This window comes from Mesocricetus auratus, unplaced genomic scaffold (assembly GCF_017639785.1).
Source record: "Mesocricetus auratus isolate SY011 unplaced genomic scaffold, BCM_Maur_2.0 Super-Scaffold_100004, whole genome shotgun sequence".
NCBI lineage: Eukaryota > Metazoa > Chordata > Mammalia > Rodentia > Cricetidae > Mesocricetus > Mesocricetus auratus.
Window position 1 is genome coordinate 79,541,663 of NW_024429189.1, and position 23,721 is coordinate 79,565,383.

The 23,721-nt window shown below is 40.5% G+C and overlaps 1 protein-coding gene across 4 annotated transcripts in view; it reads right to left on the reverse strand.

Moving 5' to 3' along the window:
* Nucleotides 1–23,721, reverse strand: part of Ryr3 (ryanodine receptor 3) — a 527,473-nt gene that overhangs the window by 120,044 nt on the left and 383,708 nt on the right. For all 4 annotated transcript variants that reach the window (XR_005877312.1, XM_040746007.1, XM_040746008.1 and 1 more), the window contains exons 44-49: nt 12,077–12,257; nt 11,043–11,151; nt 9,267–9,387; nt 7,345–7,514; nt 4,240–4,460; nt 841–931 (exon numbers count right to left, since the gene is read on the reverse strand). Coding sequence is in view for 3 of the 4 variants with exons in the window: in XM_040746007.1 (XP_040601941.1) it covers nt 841–931; nt 4,240–4,460; nt 7,345–7,514; nt 9,267–9,387; nt 11,043–11,151; nt 12,077–12,257 (893 nt within the window). In the remaining variant the exon portion in view is untranslated. The remainder of the gene's footprint in view (nt 1–840; nt 932–4,239; nt 4,461–7,344; nt 7,515–9,266; nt 9,388–11,042; nt 11,152–12,076; nt 12,258–23,721) is intronic.

Here is a 23,721-nt window from a genome sequence, read left to right on the forward strand (position 1 = left end):
GAAGAAGAAGAAGAGGAAATTGTCAGTGTGTGGTGTCTGCTGACACTTTTTGCATTTCCAAGTAAGGTAGAGCCTAAGAGGGAAGCTCACATGCTGCCCTCTAGAGTGGCCAGTAAGTCTGGCACCACCCAGGACTAGGTGCTCTGGGCCTATAATAGAGAAGTCATAGCAATGAGAAAGTAAAAAAAAATCATTAACAAATAGAAAAAAGAAATAAAGAGCATCTGTTGGGGGGCGCACAAAACAGTATGGAAAGGGACATTTTAGGTCCTTTGAAAGAACACATGGAGGGCTGGAACAATGGCTCAGTGGTTAAGAGCACTGGCTGCTCTTCCAGAGGACACTGGTTTAATTCCTGGAATATATGCAGAGGCTCACAACCATCTCCAGTCCCAGGGAATCTGACACCCTCTTCTGGCCTCTGCCGGTACTGCATGCAGGTGTTGCCCAGCCGTACGTACATGTAGGCAAAACACTGGCACACAGAAAATAGTAAGTATTAATTTCAAAGAAGAAAGGAAAACCCACAGGGATTTCAAAGCCTTTTGAAGCTAGAAATATTTTAAAAACCTAGATAGGGTAAGAAAGGATAAAATCCAAGTCTCCTTAGCAAACTCTGATTAAAAATCAAGTAGTGAAGGTAACTCAAGGGAACCACAGCAGGTAACAACAAGCAGCCCGGGATTTTGAAGTTGAAGATTCAAGCTACTGATTGGTTTTGCGCACTGCACCTTGTGAGTCTGTCACACTCTTTGCTTCTCTAATTGTGTACACTCTGTGTAGCCCCCAAAACATCTCTTGTGCCGTTGACTGCACTTCGGTGGTGATGGGGATGTTTACCTTAAGAGGCATTTTGCTGTACTCGCTGAGCTGTGGCACATCAAAAACCAGACGTCGTAGGAGTTGCTGTAACATGGAAGGTCTCAAGTGACTGTGATTCAGGGAAAGAAAACGGAAAGATGGGACAAAGTAAATACCAAATGGTGGAAAGAGGAGGAAGGGAAAACAAAAGGGAACCAAACATGTACATTAGCGCCACCTAGAGGCCTTACTGGGGAAGGGCACTTGGTGAACAAACCTGAATTTGATCCCCTCCCCATCCCAGAGAGGAAGGAGAGAATCAACTCAAGAAAGCTGTTCTAGAATCTCTATATATGACCTGTAGCAGAGGACACATGAGGACACAGGCACAGGCACACGCATGCATGCATGCACGCACACGCACATACATACATACATACACACCATTAACATGCAATAATAAAACATAGCATTTAAAAAGAGTCATAAATTAGAGTTAAGCATCAAAGCAGAGTCTCAACACAGATCTTGATAAATGACAGTGTATGGTAAAGCCCTCCATTTAAAAGTGGAATATGGTTAAAATATAAAAAAGAGATATGTGCTAATGAATTGGGATAGTTAAGATTAAATTCCAGCTATCATGAATCAACATGCTCTAGGATCTGTATGTGTTGAAAATGCATCCAGTGATCACATGCAAAGTATGTAACAGAAAGAAGGCACAGCTGGCATCTCAGCCATCTCTAAGGACTTCTAAGAGCTAAGAATTTTCTTTAAGACAGGGTCTCACTCTGTAACTGCAAAGGGAGAAGATAAAACTGATCAGCTACAGAGGTGGAATCTGAGGCCACCTACTGGTATAGTCTGAAGGCAACCCTAAATAAAGTCTCCCTGGTTACAATCTGAACCAAGGAATGTCATACTATTGGAACTATTTCTTTGGGCTTTTGTTCTCAAGGCAACTCTGTAAATGGCAAACACAGCAACTAAAAGTTCATTAAAGAAATACATCAAATTACAGAGTTCACAACTGTGGTATTTGGTGCAGTAAATTCTGAGATAGAGAAAGGAGAGATAGGAGAGTTACCTTTTATTCTTCAGATGCCAAACTAAAGTCCAGAGGGACCTATGGATTCTCTCCAGAACATGAACACACACATACACACACACCACATAATACACACTTGTATACACACACACTCACTCACACAAACACACACACTCACATACACACACCATACAATACACACATGAATACATACACACTCACACACACCACACAATACACACATGTATACACACACTCACATACACACACCACACAATACACACATGAATACATATACATTCACACACACCGCACAATACACACATGTATACACACACACAATCACATACACACACCACACAATATACACATGCATACACACACTCACTCACACAAACACACACACTCACACAAACACAGACTCACATACACACACCACACAATACACATATGCATACACACACACACCACACAACACACACATGCATACACACACTCACACACTCACATACACACACACCACACAATACACACATTCATACACACACTCACACACTCACATACACACACACCACACAATACACACATTCATACACACTCACACACTCACATACACACACCATACAATACACACATGCATATACACACTCACTCACTCACATATACACACACCACACAATACACACATGCATACACACACTCACACACACACCACACAATACACACATGCATACACACTCACACACTCACATACACACACACCATACAATACACACATGCATACACATACATACACACCACACAGTACATACATGCACACACACACACTCACATACAGGAGAGTTTGCTATAAAATTTCAGTTCATGAGTCCCCAAATTCTTTTCATAGAAACCTAAGGAGCTACGGAGGCAGGACCAGTTGGTAAAGGCTTCACCAAAGCACCCTCAGTTAGGATGAATGCAGGTAGAGAGGGACAATACCTATCTATTTCACAGCCTTTCCAAGAACTGGCCTTGTGACAAAAAGCCCTGGACTGAGAAAGGCTAATCAAAACCTGTCCCCAAAGCAGCAGTCCTTCCTATGAATCTAGTAATCATGACTTAAAATTGACTCAGTGTTTCTTATTACTGTTCAGATAATTAGCAACTGCCACCCAAGACTAACTTGAATAAAGAAGGGGGCAATGAATCCTCGACTCTGTTGACTGGCTGCCCCAGCTAGTTTTATTACCAACTTGACACAATCTAAAATCATCTAGGGAAGGAGGCCTCAACTGAGAAAATGCCTCCGGAAGATTGACTGGGCAAGCCTGTGAGGAATTTTCTTAATTAGCGATTGATGTGGGAGGGCCCAGCTCCTTGTGGGTGGGGCCACCCTTGAGCTGCGACTCCAGGTTCTACAGCAGGCTGATTGAACATAACTAGGCATTTTATTATTTATTTATAGTAAGTCAGTGTCTTGCTTAGGGTTCTGTTGCTATGAAGAAACACCATGCCCAAAAGCAAGTTGGGAGGAAAGGGATTATGTGGCTCACACTTCCATAGTGCTGTTCATCATCAAAAAAAGTCAGGACAGGAACTCTAATAGGACAAGAACCTGGAGACAGCAGCTGATGCAGAGGCCATGGAGGGATGTTTCTCACTGGTTTGCTTCCCGGGGCCCATTCAGCCTGCTTTCTTATAGAACCCCGGACCACCAGGCAAGGACGACCACGGTGGGCTGGGCCCTCCCCCATCAATCACTAATTAAGAAAATGCCTTACAGTTGGATCTTATGGAGACATTTTCTCAGTTTAAGTTCCCTTCTTTTAGATAACTCTAGCTTGTGTCAAGTTTACATAAAACTAACCGGCAAAATTGACCCTTTGTCAGCTTGTCACACGAGCACATCACTATTAAGCCACAACCCTTCCTTTCTTATTTGTCCCCAAGATCTCACATTAGAGTCATAAATAATTTTAAAAATTCAAGTCTTTACAGATTTAAACGCGTTGAAATTTCAGTCTTTTAAAAATATCCAATCTCAGCCGGGCGTTGGTGGCGCACGCCTTTAATCCCAGCACTTGGGAGGCAGAGGCAGGCGAATCTCTATGAGTTTGAGACCAGCCTGGTCTACTGAGTGAGTTCCAGGGCAGCCTCCAAAACAATACAGAGAAACTCTGTCTTGATAAAACAAAAACAAAGAGAGAGAGAGAGAGAGGGCGGGGGTAGGGGGTAGGGGAAGACTGGGTATATAATGAAAGTCTGGGAGTTCCCTCACACTTTATAATCAGTTTCACAATGCATTATTCTACTATACGGTTGCGTATCATATAACTGTGTCACACATAAATGCATTTGGCGTGGATACATATGCACAAGTCAAAAACAAAGGGGGGTACACTTACTTGCAAATGGCAAGTAAACATTCTTCTATTGTGTCCCTCTGTGCCTTGGTGAGGGAGCGTCCTTTGGAAAGCCTGTATATTGTCTGCAGTGTAGAATCAATCAGAGAGGTGCAGTGCTCTGTCCCAGAAAAGAGAGGGGAGCACCTGGTAAGCAGTGGGAGCACAGCCGAACATATGTACCTGTTCAGTGCCAACGCAGCCTCGGTGGTGCTGAGGGACACCTAAGAAAGGGAGGGAGGGCATTAGTTAACCTCTAAGTAGCCAGTAGACCTTGTGCATGGAGCTCCAGGAAAGATCAGGGAAACTTACACATGGCTGTACTCACAGCCTATCTGGAGAGCGCAAAGTCCTTGTGCACACATGTAAGCACTGGAGAAGCCAGGAAAGTTAAGCATGCAGGCATCCTTCAAAGGATTTGCTTCTAGGCCATAAAACTCATCCTTGAGAGAGATATCTTTTTTTTTTTTTTTTTTGGTTTTTACGAGACAGGGTTTCTCTGTATTGTTTTCGAGGCTGTCGGTCCAGCCCAGCCTCGAACTCACAGAGATCCACCTGCCTCTGCCTCCTGAGTGCTGGGATTAAAGGCATGCGCCACCACCGCCCAGCGAGAGAGATGTCATTTGTACCTTTTACAACAGCTTAAGTGACTTTTATGTTTTTGTAGGACCAGTCCAAATCCTGGCTCCTGCAGGCATTGAGCTTTCCTTAGACGTTCTCCCTAGACCTTATCTTGAGTATTGTTTCTAAGTCAGCAAGAACTCCTCTGTAAAGAGCTTCCATGTAAACATGATTTAAGCTTTGTTTTACTCATGGGACTGAGTTAACTGTTGCCTGGGAACCATTTTTTTTTCAAAACTGCAATATGCTTAAGTATGGCAAAAATAAACAAGCTTAGTTCAGACTCTCAAAGTCTTGGCCCAGCAATGGTCCCCTAAATTGAATGAGTTTCACTCTTCCATCACCCAGATCATTTCCCTGCAGCTGTAAAGCCTGCAGGTACCCCTACAACCTGTCTACCTCTCTCTCTTTCCCATTTAGAGATTAGCTCTTACTGCCAGAAACAAAGCACATGTGTAAAAATGGATGGACATTAAATGGTCTCAAAGAAGACTTTTACACTCTTACTAAAATCAGGGGATGGGCATCAAGTGATATTTGAATGTCCAAGTTCTAGGCTATGGCATCCTTGTTCTGGCCTGAGCTCTCACTTGTCACCTTACAGGGGTCTCACATAGTGTCCTCCTGTGATTTAAGGTTAATAAATGGATGTATACCACACTGTCCTTCAAATTCACCAGCTTTACAAAGAGTATGTGGACCTCTGATGCCCACTAGTTAAGTTAGAAGTACTGGGAGCAGTTCACAACCTGATGAATGACATGAGGGTTGACCTCACCAAAGGGAAGCAGACGCTGCATGAGAAAGCATAAAAAGGAACAGCAATCGAGGACCTTCTATAAAGCTCTGGTATAATCCTTGCTCACAGTGTTCTTCTTTGTAAACTTAGATGGACAAGCTGAATTCAGGGACGATCCATTTAGTGACACCAAATATAGCCAAAGCGTGACTAACATCATTGTTGAAAACTGAAGGATTTCAAAAGAAGCCTCGAGACCCACAGAGATAAAATGTCATTATTTCCTACAATTATCACAGCTATTATATCTGAATGAACGTTTCCTATAACTAATGATTTGAAAAACTGTTTTCTTTGAACTCTTACATTTCTGGGTGTTTGTATTAATTATCAGAAGTTTGTCTTCTGGAGACACTGGTAACAATGCTGGAAAAATAGCTCATATTTCACATTTATCTCTTTCAGACTAAGTAGTGAAAATGAGAAAAAAGGGCTTTGATTCCTGTGGCTTGAAAGTTCTCAGATGAAGAATTGAACATAAAAATCTCCCTATTTTTTGGAGGGTCAGATGGTGTTTCAGGCAGCATGTGATCAAACATCAAATGCTAGAATAGAAGCTGTTTTTTGAACTCAATCAATCAATCAATCAATCAATCAATCAATCAATCAATCAATCAATCAATCAATGCTTTAATCTGGAAATTTAGAAGTCCACAAATTTTAAAAGGTATTTTAAAAACCTACAGACTTACAAAAAAGCTCCAAACAAGAATAGTGGTAGGGGGTACTGTGAAGCTATAAAAGGAGCCCATGGCCCTGACTCCTTTGTTGGCAGACCCCTCCTCATTTTCATGCCATGTCTTCATGAGTGAATGAATGCAGGTCCAGGCAGCAAACCCCTCACTTCAGAGCTTGCACTTCTGCCTATTGAACACTAGGTGGAGCCCTTAAGAAACCTAACTGTAACCAAGCCTATAAGAAGATAGATTTTTGGAATTAAGCAGATCTAGCTTGTTGCATCCTTCTCCTCCCTCCACCTCAAGATACAGATATGACAGCTGGCAACTTTTATGGTCAGTCACTTCTTGTCTTGATGCCTGTGGATGCTGGACTGCTTTACCCCAGCTTTGATTTCCAACTGTGCCTTTGCCCTTGGCCTCTTACACTGACTCCTGTCCCACCCCTGGCTATAGACAGACTGTCCTTCCTGATGGTCAGAGCATGAGGCAAAGTAATTGAGAAGGGGAAGAGTATCTCTAGCCTGAAATGCTTCTAGCCAGCCTTTTCTGTAAGCAACAGAGCCATACTCTCACAGGAGTGGCATTTTTTCTTTTGTCTCCTGGGGGACCTTTGGTGATGTCTATAACTAGTTGTAATCAGGAGCTGGAGAATAGAAAAATTGCTCCTGGTATCTGATTGGTAGCCAGATATGCTATGAAAACATTCTATGATGAATATCTTAGTCTGGTTCCTTCTCCCCAGTTCCTCAAGAAATAGTGCACCAAGGTTTGAGAAACATCAATGGAAGGGACTGGAACAGATAATTAAGGGAAAATTTGCCTACATGTAAGTTTTTGGACCAATAAATTAAGATCTTCTAGTTTTTGATACCTTTGCTTTTCTCTTTCTTAAGCTAACCATTAAAATACGGCCATCAAGTAGGCAGAAAATATGTGTTCATAAGTCCAATGTCACTAACTTAGCCATGAGGGGAATTATCTTCTATATCCTTTATTTTAGCTACTTACTGTATCTAGAGATGCAGATGCTCGCAAGTCAGGTAAAAACCCAACTTCCAGCAAGTGGAGCAGGAAGGTTTGGTCTTTAATTCCATAAACACGGTCCAAGAAGAGCACCATGGGTGCCTTGTGGTCAGGACAGAAGTTGGCTGCCATGTCTGGCTCACTGACTGATCCATCTGAAAGACAGAACATATCATTTCCTGTTTCCTGTTTATGCAGTTTGAAAACACAGCATAGACCTTGTCTGTCTATAGCGTGTTGTGATAGGCAACAGGAAGTTTAGAAATAAGAACTAAGTTGGAAGAAGCCTAAACTAGGGTGGGAGAAGCAACTGTCAAATTTCTATGAGCTTATTATTAAACACATTTTTAGTGAAAGTTTAAATTTACAGTGAAGTAGATTATATTTTTAAAGGTAACCCACAGTTTATTAATTTCTAACTCTACTATAAAGTATACTCACTTATATCAGCCATAATTTATATATTGAAATACAACATGGTGGTGTGCTTTATGCCTTCTCTTTCCAACCCCATGTTCTGAGATACCACATTGATAGCATGACGTCACCTACTGTGGGAATATTGGGAAATTTCTAGGAAATTAAGGCTTGAGATATTGCTCTTTTGGTGGATGATGTGAAGGGTAAAACGCTAAGAAAGTAGATTAAATTTCATAATATGTCACACCACATAGCAAGTACTCCTTCAGTGTTTGCACTAGGTGACAGACCAAATTACTCTGTCATTGCAGTCTTATTTGAATGAAAACAAACAAACAAACAAACAAACAAAAACCAAAAAACAAACTGGCTGAAGGATGAAGTGGGGAATCCATAGGGAAAATAAAACTTCTTGACATGGAGAATAAAAGGAATATTTAGGGAGGATGAAAAGTGGCCTTTTCTCTCTGGTGTTGCACCAAAAAAGTAGAAAAGAGACCCCCAAATGACCAAGAAGAGTGACAGCCTATGTGAGTACTGAGCTGGAGTAGACTTCCTGAGGCGTCCCAAGAGGCACAGAGCTGAAGTGCTGCCCATCAGGGCTCCTTCTGCCCAGAAGTCAGTGTGCGCTGGTAAGGGGGAAGGGCACCATGACAGCCTCTCATCCCTAGGCAAAAGGAAGGCTGGGAGCTGGTTGTCTGAGGCTGACTTGGTTCACACGCAGTCATGGTACCTTGATGACTACTATTTCTGTGGGATTCAGCAAGTGTTTGTGCTAAAAGAAGTACCACATCATTGAGAAACAGGGAGTTTAGCATCTATTTTCTTTATCCTGTTTCCTCAGACACACTATTATTCGACTGTGCTTTATGAAGGCATAAAAGTGGCACATGTTCTTGAACATTTTATACAATGCATATTCTCCAACAATTTCCATATTAATTTGTCTGTGAGCCCCTACTACATAAGCATATTAGAATATCCTTTGAAGGTGTTCCATGGAGAGGCAAGTTGGGAAGTTCTGCAGCAGCCAGACTCATGCCATCTTTTAAATTCCATCATGTTCCTGAAGACCAGGGAGGGTGACTCAGAATCAGGATGCAGGTGTCAAATGCCACAAGCAGCATGGGGGATAACTTATCCTGGGCTCTGAGGTCTTTCAGGTCCATGGCAGAAGACAGCCTGTGTGTCTACCGACTGCCTCACTCTCCTAGGGCGCACTGGCAAGGGAGAAGTCAGGCCATGGTAAGGGCTGTCTCCTGCTCATTTTATCACCCTTCAGAAGGTTAAAAGTGGTCCCCTGGTCCCAGAATGGTGAGGTCAGTGTGTATCTGAGGGCCACAGATTCGGCCATCCTGACACAGAAAATTCATCATTGGAAAAAGAGCAAGGCATTTCCCCGGCAGCCTGCTTTGTCATCTGGCAGAGTCCGGCTGCTGAGCAGGCCAGCACTAGAGGGCAGGCTTAGCCCAAGGTTGCTTCCCTACCTTTGTTCAGGGAGGGCAGTTTCAGGGGAATGCTGATGATCCCAACCAGGTCTTCTGTGGGGACCAGAGAGCGCAGGATGGACCGAATCCGGATGGCTTCCCCTTTTCCTGTTTGAATGAGCTGTCACACAGGAAAGAGATTAGAGAGATGAAGTCCCCATGCCTCCTAATTTATGGCAGGACAATGGTCCTACCGGCAGGGGGCTGTTTTAGAGTTCCCCTATTGCTATTGATATATGTGGCTACAGGAAAAGAGAAACTTCCTCTTGAAGGGAGACTGAGGGGGGAAGTCCTTTGAAGGCTCATTCAATGTCACATTCCTTCTTTACTGAGGCTGAAACCCACAGCAGTTAAGGTATCAACTCTCAGCAGGGAGCCCTCACAGCAATGTCAGAAGTGCTGACAATGTGTTCACAATACCAGATTCCAGAATGGTAGCCAATGAGAAAATGACCTACAAATTTCAATTTCTTCTGAGCTTGAAGAATGTTGGGGTGGACAGGAAGAATCTAGACATTGTCAAAGATAATTTGAGTGTTTCGTTGGAGTCATCCCAAGGAGACTAGGTTTATTCATAAACATAACAATTGGTCACTCAGTATATACATGAGTATGCATGTCCATCTTTCTGCAGCAAAGGTCTTTGAAGGGGGGCAGTGGACCTTTTGCTGAGAAGTAACTGTCCAGGAGCACAGGGTCAGATCTACCCCAGGTGGACTGATGCCTTCATTCATTCTGAGACATGGGGCTCAGTGACCCCAGAGAAAGCAGGATCCTATTCATCTACTCTCCGGCCACCTCTCTTTCCGGTGGGGTGTCAGTAATTATGCAACTTACCCCTATCTCTCTGTAGAAGGATAAGGAGCCAGGGAGGGGTTCTGAGAAGGTGTGTAGGCATGTGTGTATGTGTGTGTATGAGTATGTGCACGCGCACGTGTATATGTGTGTGTGTGTGTGTGTGTGTGAATAGGGAGGGAGATGGTAGGCAGAAGGGGAGGTATTTATTTCTTTCTCAGGCAGGCTCTGGTGAATAAGCTCTCACATGCTGTCTTTTTGTGAGCATGCCAACTAGTAACTTGCTTCCAGAAGTAATACAAAGTGATCAAGAGAACTAGAGTATGAACAAAAAGAGTCTGACTCTTCTCCAAGTTATAGACATCCTGCTGTATCCCTGGCTTCCTTCTGAGTCCCTCTCTTTGCTTGAAGGAGCTGGAGTGTAAAGGCAGGCTGATGAGGTAGGGCTAGTATGTCACAGAAGGAACTGGAATTCTTGAGATTCTCATCAGCCTCCAACACCAATATTTAGACTTTCCTTTTTAAGAAGAGTATTTCCTTTTAATTTCAGAGTGAGGCTTTGTGTGAAATAACACCAACTATCCCATCAGCAGGGGTAAAAACCAGAAGGGAATGAATACTTTTTAGACCAAAACTGGCGGTCTGAGAAGACATTTATCAGACAGAACCATTTTTGTGTGTATGCCTGCAAAACTGACTGTTTCCTAGAGCCCAAAGCCATGGTCAGCAAGACAGTATTTCCCACACAGAGTGTCCCTGATGGCACTCATGAGGCTGTTCACAATGGACTGGCCAAAAAATCAGGTTAGCCACGTTTTGACCCAGCTCAGGGTCATGGAAGTCTCATTTTGGAAGGCTAAAAGGAACCCAAAGAGAAGCTTGCTAGTAAATGCCATGCACAGATGAAGGAACTCCATCTGGGGTTCTCTGCTGTTCTTGACCCAGACTCTTCCAAGCAGCTGTCAGCAAACCATCACTTACGTGCATCTCAGGAGCACAGCGGCCCAGTAGATCGATGAGAGCTGAGTAAAATGACATAATTGCATTGCCCATGTGCACAGTCTCTTCCTCCTCCTCATCGTCCTCTGAGCTGCAGAGATAGAATCAACAAGGGGGAGGTGAGTGAGAGACTGCCATGCTGTTAGGCAGGCACCACTTATTAAAATCACTCTATTCGGGTTGAACAGACTTTCCTCACAGTTTCCCACTTCAGAAGCTGATGGGGTGGTTTTAGACATTATGCTCAAAGGACCCAAATATTTTCCATGATAGCTTTAGGATCCCATGAACCTTGAAACATGAGTTTCGGTACTAGCCACCATTCATTCATTCCTTCTTCCTCTCTGAATGTCCATGGAAAGTCAGTTGGACAAGGAGTCAGGAGGGCTATGTTCACATTCTGGCTATGAGGTTATCAAACTATACTACTTAGGGTCTTGGCTTTATACAAGAAGGTTGAGACAAATATATTTTGAGTTATCTCTGGTCTACTAAATGATCTATCAGAAAAAAGCCAATCGTTTGGAGAGTCAACTCTGGTGGGTTACACACATTCTACAGATTGTGCAGTATAAACTATATATAGAAATGCAAATGACTACTGGACACGATAGAGGGAAAGTGGCAAGACAGACACTGTACCAACTAAACTCTGAACCTTTAAACCCCACAGTCATCTGCAAGGATCCAAACACTAAACACTCTTTCCTGAGAAATCCTCCTGAGGTGACACTGTAGGCAGGTGCTGCAGAAACTAGAAGGCTTTGCTGCCCCAGTGGTTTGCCAGCTGTGCCAAATGTTATAAAGAAATGGAAGAAGCTGGTACTGATCCCTAGGCGCTCTGGGCAAGTCATAACAATAACTGGGCCTGACAAAGTGATTTGAAATGTTTTAACCACCATGAAACATCTGTGCTCTTTCTACCAGGAAAACTTCCTGAGGCCACCCTAGCGATTCACCGACTGACAGTATTTGGCAGCCTACCAAGTGCTCACACACTGGAGTCATTCACTTACACTTCCGTCTTGTAACCTTGGGAGGGGAGGTCGAGTGCAGGGTTCTCTGAGATCTTAATGGCGCCCTGCATGGCGGCTAGCAGTCCATTTCCTCCTTCACCCCTCAGCGCTGGCCCAAAGCACTCAGGACGTCTGATGAGCAGCTTGACCACAACACTGGCATTTTCCTCCACACTTTCACCTGAGGAAGAGAGAGGCCTGGTGTCCCTCGCACTGGAAAGGACAACCCTCAAAGTTATTTGTAGCTGCTGAGCAGGGAGAGCAACATTTCATTCGCTTAGCCACCTATTCATACTATGAGGAAATACTGATGTAAGAAAGGTGACCTCCCATAAATGAGGCCGGATCATTGCACAACTGACCGTTATGGAACACAACCTTTTTCTTCACCTCAGGATTTTTACCTCTGAGATGACCCCACCATGTTGAGGCCCTCAGAGGGTGTACATACCACTCAATCTGCTGTTAAAGCTCATTTACAAGTGACCTGGGGACGAAAGTACCTCATGTCTTACTAAGTGCCTGTAGAGTTAACACAGCTTCCTTCCTTGAGAGGAGGTAAGAAGACAACTCAAGCTAGCATGCCTCAGCTGGTGTGGGGAAACAAAACCATAGCTCTTCCCTTGATGACTCTCATACATATCCCAGAACAACTTGGCTTTGTAGGGCAGACCTCATAATATCTGAAATCATTGATCAGGGTGAAAAATCTGCTGGATAAACTTTTCTAATAATAGCTCTGAGGGAAGGGACAGGACAGAGCGCTATGTTCTCTTTGCATTTCTCTTTGGAGGAGCCAAGGGTGAACTGGATAGTGATAAAGGGAAAGGGATAATTTAGGGAAGGAGAGCTGTTGAGTCTCAGAACCAGTGTTCATATTCCAAAGCAGTATTACAGCTTGCTCAAAGAGTTTATAAAACATACCTTCTTTCTTGAGTGAAATCCTAATTTGTGTTTGAGAATGTGATCCCTGAGCCAGACTTGAAGGCATTTTTCCCCCCTTACATAAAGCCTAAAGAACAACATTTTCCTTCAAAATCATTAAGTAATTCTTGGAGGGTGGTGGTAAACTACATAAGAAAGTGTGCATTTAGTTAGGCTATCGCATTAATAATTCCTCTGAAGACATACTTCACATTGTCATAGTCTAAAACAACAACCTTCTATTTCCCAGTTTCCATAGGTCTGGACTTTGGGAGCTGATTAAGCTAGATGGTCTTGGCTTGGGATTCATTTGAAGTTGCAGGGTCAGGATCGGTTTGGACTGCAGTCTTCTGGAGGTATTTCTGCAGCTGAGGGATCAGCTTCTAAGTACACTATATGGCTCCTGCATGGTGCCTCAGTCCTTGTTGGATGGTAGATTTGGCCTCAGCTCTTTACTATGTTGACCTCTTTGGAGGGCAGCTTGAGTGTTCTCATGACGTGGCCAGTGACATCCCACAGATCAAGAGAATAAGGCAGAAGCTGCTTGTAGAAATCTAGTTATACATGGTAATTTTGCAGTATTTTATTCATTAGATGTGATTTACTAAGCCTAGCTCATACTTAAAGAAGATTTAAGCTCCATATTCTGGAGGGAGGAATACCATGTAACTTATAGACATATTTAAAAACTATTTGGACAGATTACATTTTGTTTCATGACAAATTTTTACTTCGATTAAGGCTGGGAACATAGCTCAATGGTGGAGCATTTGTCTAGCTTGTTCACAGCCCTGGGATTAATCCCTAGCACCACCTAAAAGTGCTACAATTGGAGCATAAGAATGGGAACAGTTGTGGGATTGTAAGGATGCTTTAGAATTATGTTCACATGATCCAGTATTTTTCATTAAACTGAATTTTAACAGCGTATCATTGTTCACTAATTGTATAGCTCATTTCTTCATGGAGAGTTTAGAGAACTTGTGAAGACATTTGCCATCTAGGAGCTAGGTACAGAAGGATATGTCTATAATCCTAGAACTAGGAGGCCGATTCAGGAGAATTGCATGTTCAAGGTTGGACTGGACTTTTCCCAAGACAAACAACTTTTGCTCAAGTCTCACTCCATATACAACATCCAAAAATTATAACCGATGCATATACTGGCAGCACTAATTAGACTCCACATTAAAAAATACTTGTGATAAGTAGGGAAAGTGGTGATGGCATGAGTGGAGTTTGAGAGTGTGTGGAGCATGAGTCTGATCAAAACACATCATGAACATGGATGAGATTCTCAAATGTTAAACATAAATATATCTTTAAAAGAGTAGCATGCCACTCCTACCTGATATTCTTGATATTTCCCAATACAATTTACTCACAGGAGAGATATTTCAGTAAAAGTACCAGAAAGAGCAACATATTCAAAAACAAATATTCTTATATATAGATGAAATATATGTCACTACTTTCAACTATTTCTAGCCTATAATTCTTAGTAGTTAACATATACACATGTCCTTTGACATGTTTTAAATGTTAAGTCAAAATTTGGGGAAAAACTCCAACTTTATTAGTGAAGCTGACTTAAAGAGCGCACTCCGATGCTTTTAGCTCACTCTGGAAATGCTTGTGGGTCAGCACATTTTCTAATCAGCATGCTGAATTCAGCTCAGCTCATCCCACAGCAATTAGCACCACAGAGTTTATGGGGGACAGAAGCACCAGAATCAGAAGTTGAGAAATCAGAGTGGTATATTGAGATTACATCTAAAGTTCATTTGCCCAATTAGCCCCCTTTTAATCCAAATCTCCCATCTTCAGAACTTAGCTAATTAGGTTGACTCTGAGAGCTGACCCAGGAAGCCATTCCCTGATTATTTTAATTTGGACATATGTGGGGCCTGCACATGTACTCTGCTAGAGGAAGAAACCAGACTCCACCACTGTGGCTGATCAGACGGGACTGGGGAGAATTTGTTAAGGCTTTATGGCGTAGTGGGGACAGCAGAGTGTGAATGTTTTCTGATTGCCTGTAGCTCAGTGAGCCTGACTGCCAACCAAGCATACTCTGGTGAGGCTAAATGTTGATCTTCAGGGTATTTTTCAAAGGAGAAATAACATTTTGAGGTAAATTGCTTTTGCCCAAGGGCATACCACAGAAACACTATAGACATGGAATCAACAGAATTCAATTATGACAGTTCGTATGGTTGAGAGTAAATGCAACTGTCTGTTGGTGAATCTGAAAAAAATGGGTGATTGAAATTAAGGAGATGAGAAATTCTTGAAGAAAGAGTGGTTTGGGGTTATAATTATAGATGCAACCTTGAGATTTATGGTGTTTAAGATGCCTCTTGGACCTCTAGGGGAAATATAAAGTGGGGAAGGGTAAGTTTGGGACTTAGGGAAGAGAACAAAGAACATCAGTATATGTGTGGATTTTAAATTTAAGGGAATGAACAAAATCCTGCAGGGTGGACTATCTTTCCACTGGCACAATGGAAGCCTGAGGATTAGGATTTAATCATCACAAAATGTTAATTATGTGTTTGTAGTTTGGGTCCACATCTTTTTAAAAACTGTAACATAAAATGAGAAGGAAACCTAGTGTCAGAATAGATGTGCGTTTTGACAGAATATATAGCATCTATTCAATATGAAAGTCAATTTTTGATGAGTGCCTGACATATATTTTGTATGAAGAAAGTTGGTGAAGTATGGCTTTTAGATATGATTTTAAAACCCATTTTAGTTAGAGTCATGGCTTTATTTAGATATCAAGATTCATTTACTATTTTTACTATTGAAATGACAGATGAAAGCCACACACATGACAATCTGAATATGTGAATTTATTGTCAAGATATTCAGCACTGCCAGTGAATAGGGTTTTTGAAGGACAGCTTCTGCCCAGTGAACTTAAAGTGGAAGCAGCAGAGACAAAGATCTTTAATCTTTGTTTTTAAATATGAAATGTTCTCTATGGAATTGTGTGGAAGTCCAGGTACCCAGTTGGTAGAGCCATTTTGGTTCTAGAAACTTTAGAAGGTGAGGTCTAGGTGAAGAAAGTAGGTCACTGAGGTCCCCCCTGGGGCTACCTTATTCTAGCCTCTTCCTTGAGTTCTCTCTGCTTCTGTCCCTCAGGAGCTGAAGAAACTCCTCTACCACAGGTTCTTGTCATCATGATGTTTTGCCCAAGGGCATAAGGCTAAGCAACTGTGGACTGATTTCTATAAAACCATGAACCAAAATAAACCTTTCCACTAATAAGTTGTTTATATCAGGTGTCTGAGTCACAGACATGCAAAATGACACATTTATTCTTTCTTTTAAACCCATCTCTGTGTTGTTTCATTTTGAGTTTTCACAGATAGAGTCACATGTCCCTGTAACTGTCTCTATATAATTCTTATGGGTTTCCCAATTAGCTTCCTTCCCTTTCTCAGGCATGGAGACTCCAAGAGGTCCAGTGGGAAAATGAATATAGTGGCACTGACTTTAGAGAGCTCACACATATCTTTTAATTAGTAAGAAAGGGTAACAAAAGTGCTAAGTTTGAAAACTCCATTAACAAATGTCAAATACTCTTAGTATCCTACCATCTCTTACCATCCTAATTTGTAGTATCTCCTGGATACATAATGACATTGTTTACATTTACCCTTTCACAACTGCCCTTTATTGTGAGTGATATTTTTAAGAGTTTGTTGGATCTTTCTGGTGCCCAACATGGGGCATGTATTTCTACATAGGGTCTGAGAAAGCTAGAAAGAGAAAGAGAAAAGAACAATAGAACAAGCAGGATACAGCTTCCTAGTAAACTGGTACTCATACTGTACAGAGGCATGGTTCTGATGTATGGTGAGAACTTGAGCAGCTAACAGATTGAGTAGAAACAACAAGCTAAGGAAAACTGCCTGCCACAGTGAAGGCACCAGTTTCCTAGAGCTGGGTCATTAAATGCAGTTCCTGGTTAAATGGAGCTCCCAGTTATATGCAGCTCGTGGTCAGGACCCCAGGTATGAAGCTTGGCTCTCACAGACCAACCCAGGGTAAAGCCAGCTATCAGCTCAAAGCAGTGTAGTGAGTTTAAGGTTTGGTTTATCAGGCAGAGAATGCTATAGGTGCACAGTAAAGCAGGTCCAGACGCAAAACAAAACACAAACAAACTGTTTACACAGATTACAGTGTGCTGAAAAATATTCCAGGGTGTTTGAGAAAGAAAATAGGTATAGACAGTCTTAGGAAAAAATAAATAGCTTAAAAATAATAAAGTCTTAAGAGAGAGAGAGAGAGAGAGAGAGAGAGAGAGAGAGAGAGAGAGAGAGAGAGAGAGAGAGAGAGAGAGAAGTAATACAAGGGAAAAAGCCATGTAAAGATGGGAAATACACAGGGAGTCTGGATCTTGTATGATGCTGTGCCTACTTTGAAGTTTTTGAATGCTGATGAGCAAAGGACAGGTGTTGAGAGTCATGGGATTGTAAAAGGGACTGCTGAATTAAACTGATCTACATACTTTAGGAATGGCTTTACTTTAAAATGGAGTTCAGAAAACATTGCATTGGAGGAAATGTTATGCTTGTGTTTCCACAGGAAATGAAAGACTGTGGATTCCTTCAAGGATAATAGCAATCAGGTTTGATTGGGGGAGACCTCCTGAAAATCTTGGCTACAGACATAAGGAAATAAACCAGACAAAACCTACAAAACAGGTGATGTATATGCTGATCTCTCTGTATGGGAACAGTTATGAGACTGAACAACAAATGTTACAACTAGTTTTCCCAGGACTTAACCATTGTCTCAAGTTTTTCAGGATCCCCTGGGGATGCTGTTGTCTCCCAGACAACAGTAAGTAGTCTAGAGAATACATTGTCCACATTCCCAATATATGGGGTGGTAGTTTTTGGTCATTAGGTGGGTTATATTTGCCATTGTTTAGGAGGAAATAGGAATGTAAGATAAAAAGGCAACTATTAACTTCAAATATTTTACATTGGTATGGATTTTGGTACATTAACACAAATTTAATGTTATTTTGTTATATAATACTGTATATATGTTTCTATCTTGTTTAAGGGATTTCTGTATATTGAAACAAATTTAAGGTTATTTTGTTACAATATACTGTATATATATATATATATATATTTCTACTCTTGTTTAAGGCATTGTACCTATGTAGCTCATTTAAAAATGTAAGGTAATATTCTAGTCCTTGGAAGCTATTATTATAAACTATTTAGGATAATTAAGAAACACAGGTTCATAGTTAGTTATCTATAACAATCAAACTTGTAGTTATGTTAGCTATATTTTAAAGATCATACAGAGATATATTTTAGTTAGAAAGATGGTCTTCAAATACTTCAAAGACATACAGAATATGGTATTCAAAATGTTTTGTTTATGGTATTTAAAATGTTTTGCTAACATAGGGCTTTTCATGATAATGATACATGTCTGCTCCTGGCAGTACCAATCTATTTCATAAAAGAATGATGGGTATTGAAGAAACTCCATATGGAGTTTGCTTTCAATGTGGCAAAGATAGCCATTTGGCCAAGAAACTGTCCTTGCCTCAACTGCTGACAGTATACTGTCCAAACTGGACATGCAGGACACAAAGGAAAGTGACTGCCAAAACAGGGTGGGACAGTCCTCCAAAATTCCTATTTCATAGAAAAGTCTGTCAGATATTCTAGGCCTGTAGGCCAAAAATGGATGACCCAACATTGCAAAGGAACCTTGGGTGACTGTTTAGGCAGGCAGATGTCTCTATCTTTTCTATAGGTTTGGAAGTGGCTATTTCTGTACTTCCTGTTTACTCAGAGAATAGTATATCCTTCCAGGTCTTTGATTGAGTTGAAGACTAGATAGAGTTTTCCTTATTTATGATAGAAGGTAAATTAGGTACAAAACTTTGTGCTCACCAAGATAGAAAAATAATGGAGCATTTTCTCTGAATTTGCCAAATACAAATGGACTGAATATTGTAAATGCAATTCTTGATTGAAAATTATTCTTATTGTATATAGTCTTACTATATGAAAGTTAAAACCTTTCATTTTTATTTAGACAAAAGGGGGAAATGTGGAATAGAAAATTTGTTTAACTGTATAAAGATATGTTATAATTGTATTACAGAATAATTGTTTAACTATGTAAGGATGTGTGGCATTTCCTTATGCTGTATTTGTTTAACTATGTGAAGATGAGTTGCTTATGTTTATGTTGCATTTGTTTAATTATATAAAGATGTGTTGCTGTTTTATGTTCTCTGCCTAAGACACCTTATTTGTCTAATTAAAAGCTGAATGGTCAGCTAGGCAGAGGAGGGATAGGTTGGACTAGTTGGTAGAGAGAAAAGGGAAGCCAGCCAGCCAGACGTGGAGAAAGCAGGAAAGGAGAATGGACAGTGTATAGATGAGGAAAATGAGCCATAGTGCAGCACATAAATTAATGGAAATGGGTTCATTTAAACAAAAAACTAGCTAGAAACAAGCCTAAGCTAAGGCCAAACATTCATAATTAATAATGTCTCCATGTCATGATTTAGGGACTGGTAGACCAAGAAAGCCTACTACATCTTTCCAATTATATTGTAAATTTCAGAACAAAAGCCATATATTACATATTTTTCTCCTGACCACTCCAATTCTTTGGTACTAGTCATAAGAAAAGTTAATAAACCTTCCTGACTCCATGAATGCACAGAAAGAAATGAACAGGTTGGCTCTCAAGCACCTATTTCTTGTATGACCTTAAAGTTAAGATGTCATTTTGTACTTTTGACCCTACTAGGTGTAGGAATCTCCAGGGTCCATCAACATGACCTCTCTACATGACTCTTAAGGGGGATATGATATGATTATATTATCTCAAAATGTTATTCAATACTGTCTTCTCTATACATTCTTATACTGACTTTACAAATTCCAATAAACACCATCTTTCTTGGCATGGCAACACTTACAAATACTACTACATAGGTAGGTGTGGTGAGTTACAGAACCTTTAGGAAGAATTCCAGTCATCTTCCTAACAATTCTGTTATTTGCTCTGTTTCTTGCTTTGAGTCAAAAGACACACAACTTGTAGAAAACATCTCATTATTTCTTACAGCCCATCACATAGTCTTCACATGTCACCTGACAGATATGTATGTTATAGCGTTTATGGTGTGTCAACCTAGGACAGCAGTTTCCAAGAGCTGAGAAATAACTGTATTTCTCACAAGTATGATTATAGACTAATAAATACCAAGAATGAAAAAAAGCACAGAATATCTTCCCCTCTTATGGACTGGTATGAAATCATTTCCTCCTCAGTACCTATATTAGGAAGTGATTAATCCTGGACAACCAGACACATCATGTGTTTGGCTACAGACTTTTTCATTTCCAGGTACATAGAAGCTTCATTACTTCCAGAATTAAACACAGCCCAAGGCTTTTAAACAAAGTTATCAAAATATGGTAGAGAAAATTATCTGCTTTAAGAAATTCCTTTACATTGAAATCTTATTTAGAAAGGCTATATAAAACATTAAGATATGCTATTAAAATAATATTGGAGTAGTCCAATTGTATTATTTTGATATAAAAAGATGGATTATTGTGTATTCTAGTAGTGAATGTATATAAAATACATAGAATAGCCTGGTAATGTTCAATAACTATTAGTTGTTATCACTCTCACCATCTATTACCATCCCCACTATTATTCATCACTATCTTTAACCATGTCTATCATCACTAACTGTCACCAACCTTAATCATTTCACAACCTATAATTATCACAATTCCCACCATACTATTCTACCATCACTATTACCATCAATTAAAAAAAACTATCATCAATCAACATAACCTCAAACTAACATCCCTATAACCTGCTATAGGACATTTCCAAAATGCCTGTCATTACTGTAATAATAATCCTCCAAGATCCACCATAATCATTCCAAAAAACATCATCCATTGTTATCATCTCTCAATGTTACCTACCCTCAACACCTTTATCATCACCTATCACCTTAAATGTTACTGACTGTTAGCCGGGCGTTGGTGGCTCACATCTCTAATCCCAGCACTCGGGAGGCAGAGGCAGGCATCCATCTCTGTGAGTTCAAGGCCAGCCTGGTCTACAGAGCTGTTGGAGGGAAGTCCTGTGCATTTGTCAATAAAGCACTGCTGGCCAATAGGAATCTAGATAGGTGGGACTAGGAGTCCAGGAGAACTCTGGGAAGGAGAAATATAGGAGTCGAGATGTAATGCCATGGGGTAGGAAGCCCGGAAACTTCTCCGGAAAGAGACATACTTAGATTAACAATTATGGGGTAATTACTTAAGTCAGAGCTAGCCAGTAAGAAACAAGCAAGGCCAACAGCTTCATAATTAATATAGCCTCCTGTGTGTTTATTTGGGACTGATGCGGCTCTAGAAGCAGGCTGGCGGGAAGGCTTCTTTCAAGGAAAAAGCTTCTCCTTACACAGAGCGAGTTCCAGGACAGCCTCCAAAATAATACAGAGAAACCTTGTCTCGAAAAACCAAAAAAAAAATTACTGACTTATCTACCAGAAATATACTGTCATTCAAAATCATCAATAATCATTATTCACAATCACTCACCTTAAACTCCTCCATCATTCACCATCATTTACCATTACCACCCAGTGTGAACCTCTTATATCATCTATCATTATTGCTATCATTTACTGCGATCTATTATGAACACTCTATCCTCCAAAGGTCATCATCCTCCATCATCCACTGTTATCTACGAAGAACTCCTCCACTCACCATTCACTATCATCATCCACCAAGATCATCACTCACTATGAACAGCTTCACCATGTATAACACCATCCATTACCATCCACCATCATCCACCATCACACACCATGGTTCTTCATATCACTTGACTCTTTCACTAATGATCAGAGGATCTCTCCGTTGAACAGATGCCATGAAAGTAGCCACAGTGTCATTTTAAATTATCTTCAGATATTAAGATTCATAGTGGTTTGAAGTCTCAAAAATACACTAGTCTCCCAATTCCAAAAGCCCCAATCCTGTAGAGATCATGATAAACAACGGTAACTGACACAGCTCTAGGTCTTACTGTATTTTATAACACCATGATAATCAACTTTTCTGTGGATTATTTCATCTATACCTTAAATAACTCTGAGGTATGTGCTATTATTTTTGCTGCTTTAAATATTAAAAAGGCTGAGTTTGGAAGGTTTCATTAACATGTTTAAATGTACATAGCCAGTGCATGATAGATCTTATTTGAACTCTGGATATTTTATTTTCCACCCTGAAACCTTCCATATTAATATGACTGAGACACTCTTTGTCTTGTAGGTATTTAAAATTATTACTTGAAAAAAATTCCCACATAACCATCTTTGTACAATCTCCTGAGACAACCTAAAACATTATAACAAGTATCCTGAAGATATATGCAATTTCTATCTGTTGTCCGATTGATCTCTTATCCTAATAGTCAAATTTAGGGGCATCTCTGAGTATTGCACACAGTGAAATCAGTATTATTTGAACTAAAATAAGTTTACTGTTATCTACGCTAACCCATTTTCCACTTTTATCCTGATTTCTTTTTGCTCTACCTTCAAATCTCTCAGCTAAGCATTTCAGTTTAGTACTTTGGCTTTTAACACACCCACATCCACCACCATCATCATCATCATCATCATCATCATCACCAGCAGCAGCAGCAATTATTTTTCTGTAATCTCTATCTGCTGTATAGTAAGCCTCAAATGTATTTACTCCCATTCATCCCCATCTTTACAATTATAATTCATTCCAACCTGAACTCAGAACTTGTCAGTACCTGTCACTCTGTCTTCTGTTAAGAAGGCTTCCTGGTTCCCTACTCAAAAGATTGATACTAAACATCTCAGCTTGGTGTTTATGTTCTACTTGTTACAACCATCCACATACCTTTCAAACCTCATCTACTATTGTCATTCACATATCCACCATCTGAATTGGCAGATCACTGTTTACTGAGACAGTGTGCTTTAGCCTCTAGGCCATGTGCATGCTGCTCTTTGACTGGGTAACCTCTCCTGTATCTGTTTCTAGAAATGTGACACTTTAGGTTCATCTCCTTTACAGCATCTTCTCTGATCCCTTCAAAGGGACGTGTTTATCCTCTCAAAGTTCTTGAGTACTCCCTCTTTGCCTTACCCCATTTATTTATTTTTTAAAATCATGATCTATGTTTATGTATACTCTCCTTTAAAAGACAATAAATTCTTTTAAAGCAGAAGCTGGTCTACTTTGCCCCAAACAATAGAGTACTTGTCTTCTAGAGGTATCATAAATATTAAATCTCATAAGTGTGTTCAATTTAATAGAGCTTGCTGCATTATGAAAATGTATTAAAGAGACAGACTATGTAGAAGGATATAAACAGCACAAGCTAAGAGGGACAGACAACATATTTTGGTCCAGAGTTTAGTTCATTATAGTTGTACCTAATCAGCATTACTTAAGTGTGGAAATTCAGGTACTTTACATAGGGTCACAGCCAGTGGATACTTTCAAACTGACAGTTATACTAAATGATTTATAAAATTCTTGATCTTGACTATGAAGGAGGATAAGATGAAAAACATTCAACCTATTTCCATTCATTTCATCTGTCATGCAATCTATGTACATGAAAATAATTTT